Source organism: Octopus bimaculoides, chromosome 23, assembly GCF_001194135.2.
Source record: "Octopus bimaculoides isolate UCB-OBI-ISO-001 chromosome 23, ASM119413v2, whole genome shotgun sequence".
NCBI classification, from domain to species: Eukaryota; Metazoa; Mollusca; class Cephalopoda; order Octopoda; family Octopodidae; genus Octopus; species Octopus bimaculoides.
Genome location: NC_069003.1, coordinates 17,464,997 through 17,468,552, shown reverse-complemented (window position 1 = coordinate 17,468,552; position 3,556 = coordinate 17,464,997). Strand labels below are relative to the sequence as shown.

General features: G+C 37.0%; 1 protein-coding gene across 1 annotated transcript in view; it reads left to right on the top strand.

Moving 5' to 3' along the window:
• Positions 1–3,556, top strand: part of LOC106872262 (DNA helicase MCM9) — a 61,142-nt gene that overhangs the window by 1,726 nt on the left and 55,860 nt on the right. The window contains exon 2 of the mRNA XM_052976136.1: positions 712–808. Coding sequence (XP_052832096.1) covers positions 712–808 — 97 coding nt within the window. The remainder of the gene's footprint in view (positions 1–711; positions 809–3,556) is intronic.

Sequence of the window (3,556 nt, the reverse complement as noted above, 5' to 3'; positions counted from 1 at the left end):
GGGGGGGGGGGGTTCTTGCTTTTATAACTATCCAAAAGGATAGACATATCGATCAGAACAATGGATTTCTTTGGTGGTACTTGTTATCTTAATTCTAGCTTTTGGTGGCTTGTAAGAGGTTAGAAGGGTTAAGTGACAAAGACATTATTTTGCTTAGCTAAGGCATCTGGCAAATATAAACTGCTGTCACAGAAAAACTATTGTTTTACTGTGAGAAAAGTGCTCTTGAAGTGTTAATTTAAATTTGGCTATCTAGGATCAAATCTACTTTATGTCTACGCACACATACTGACCATTTTCACACTCTCCTGTCCCAATTATCCACTTTCTGTATCTCCTTCCACTTATGGGCTTCTCTCAGTTTCCGTCTACCAAATCCACTCACAAAGTTTTGGTTAACCCAGGGCAATAGTAGAAAATACTTGCCTTTATCGCTATAGTGGGACTAAACCTGAACCATGTGGTTGGGCAGTGAACTTCTTGCCATGCCTCTCTCACTCTATGTATTTTATTGACGTTAGAGAAGTGAAAGGCAAAATAAATACAGCAAAACTTCAATTCAATACTTAGGCGTAACTTAATGCATTTAACATTTGACAGGGGAAAAAACTCTGTAGGCAAAGCCATATTAATGTTTAACCATTTCAATTATATTTCATGGAAGAACTGCAGAAATATTGACTTGCTATACTTTTGTCTTTAAACTTTCAGAGACGCTGTCTCTCTATGCCGTGGAAAACCATAAAGACGACTTGGTGTCTATATTATATACAGAAGATGAGACTCAACATTTTTCTGTTGTGATAGAGTAAGTTATATCTTTTACTTGTTTCAATCATTGAACTGCAGTTATTCTGGAGCAGCATCTTGAAATGTTTTAAGTACTTGTTTTTTTTGCTTTTTTTAAGTCCATTACTTATTCTACCTGTCTCTTTTGTCCAACCATTTAGTTACAGGAACATAAACGAATAACACTGACTGTCAAGTGGTAGGGGTTGAGAAACACAGATATAAAGACATGCAAGTTGACATAAAAATATATATAAATATATATATATATATATATATATATATATATATATATATATATATATATATATAATATGCTTTCACACAATTTCTGTTGGCCAAATGTATTCACAATGCATTGGTTGGTCTAGGGTTATAGTAGATTTAGACAAGCAAAAAGCTACATAATGAAATGTTAAAATCTGACAATTGTATACTGAATTTCATAGAAATTGTTTAAAATACTACTGATGATCTTCATTTGTGCATTGTGTCTGTAATATGTGTCAAGAATGTGAAGACATGTGGCCTAATGGTTAGGTTGTTGCATACAATATCATAGTTTCAGTTTCCAAACTGGGTAGTGTACTTTGTTCTTGAGTAAAAATGCTTCACTCCACATTACTCCAATAAATCCAGTTGCAAATGAGTAACCCTGCAACAGACTAATATCCCATCCAAAGGAATGTTGTGATCTTGGATGCTTATACACCATGGAAACTGGGTAACTGGCCCGATGAGGCCTAGGACTTGAGACAGTACTGACATAAAAATATGTGATGTTATATTGCAGTAGTTAATTGTTGGAGAATTTAGTTGATATGTAGTCATTATAGCGACTACAAAGTGATGGAACACAGCCACTTGGTACAGTCCCAGGCTTGTGTTTCAAATGATTTAGACTCAAATGAACTGTAAATAAACCAATAAACAGTAACAAGAAACCACTGTTGTATCTTTCCCCACCAAAATGATGAATCTTCAGACATTACCATGTGGCTTCATGTATGAGTTAGTGACAAGTCTGATGTATGGCAGTGATAGTAGAGGACATATAACCTCTAAGAGAATGAATGATGTGTATTAGTTGTATGATGGTGGAGGACTTTTAGTCACTAAGAGATTGTATAATGTATGTCGTAAAAGATATGGAGTCACTAAGTCTGTGTGTGTGTAAATAATAATAAAAGTGAAATTGTCTGTCCATCTGGGACCCTGTATCTCGGTGTACATTTGCTCTACATAGACATATTACACCTTTTTGGAATCAAGATGATCCCGGGATTGAAAATATGACCTTCATTTGGTTCTTGAACATCCAGCATTGGGATCTGATTTAAAAGCTTTTGGGTTGCTATTTCTAGCAGGTAAAGCTTGGCTGATTCATGCCATCTTGGTTGGCATTTGTCAGATGTTATCAGAGATCAAGGGGTAGATAAATGACATTTGCTTCGTTAATTTTATGTTGAGATAAGAACTTTGGGACAAATTGGCCAACAGTTGGACTTCCACATGGGACTGGAACAATAGAATGATTGCATTCCAGAATTAACTCTCATTCGTCCTTAACCACTGGTCAAACACCACCAGGGCATTTAGTCATTATAGACATGTAGTCGTGCTGTTTAGCTCTCTTTAGTTTTGGCCTGCATGCCCAATTAAGCCTCTGCAGGAACCAGCTTAAAAGTCTGCACAGAGTGTGGCTTTTAAGCTCGTATATATATATATATATATATGTATAATTTAATCCCTTTTTCTCTTCTAATTATATATTATACAGTAATTGCAGGTGTTATGTTCCAAAACCCTCTGCAATAGATGAAAATCCGCAAAGCAGAAACAATACTGTACTGTATATTTTTTTATTATTTTTATAATTTGTATGTATTTATTTTATTATAAATGCAAAACAACACCACAGAGGAATTAATGTAACCTTAAATAATAAACAGCAATAAGTGAACCATAATATGGTGAAGGATTACTGTATCTCATCATCATCCATGCTGGCATGGTTTGAATGGTTTGACCAGAGCTGGGGAGCTGCACCAGACTCCAGTCTGCTTTGGCCTGGTTTCTACAGCTGGATGCCCTTCCTAACACCAACCACTCCAAGAGTGTGCTAGGTATTATGTGGCACCACATGGGTGCTTTTATGTGGTACCATCACGAGTGCTTTTCACTACCAGAGGGACTAGTCTTAACACTTCTGCAGAATATGGGTATTCTTGAGTACAGCAAGATGCCAGACATCTCGATCCTTTGTTATCTTGCCTGAAAGATACAGCGTTCTGAGGTCACTCTTTAGTATTTCATCCCATGTCTTCCTGGGTCTCCCACTTCCATGTGTTCCTTCTACTTTGATAGAACGGCACTTCTTTATAGAGCTGTTGGCATCCATCTGCATCACATGACCAAACTAGTGCAGTCTTCTCTCTTCCACACAGCACCAAATTCCTCTTATACCTAGCTAAAACCAAAATCCTAATAAGTAGGAAGGTAGATAAAACACAAACCCCTTCAGGTAGATGGCCCTGCTCAGTATGTAGAAAAGGAGTAGGTAGTAACTCTATAAGATGTACCCGGTGCAAGCTATGGACACATAAGAGGTGCAGCAACATCAAAGGCAGGTTAACTAGCAAGTTAGTTTTTGTTTGTGGCAGATGTTCAGGTGCAATAAAGACTGCAAACAAACAGGAAACAACTTCTATCTCATTCCAGGGTGAAAAACTAGAGGTAGTCGATAGCTTCCGCTATCTGGGCGACC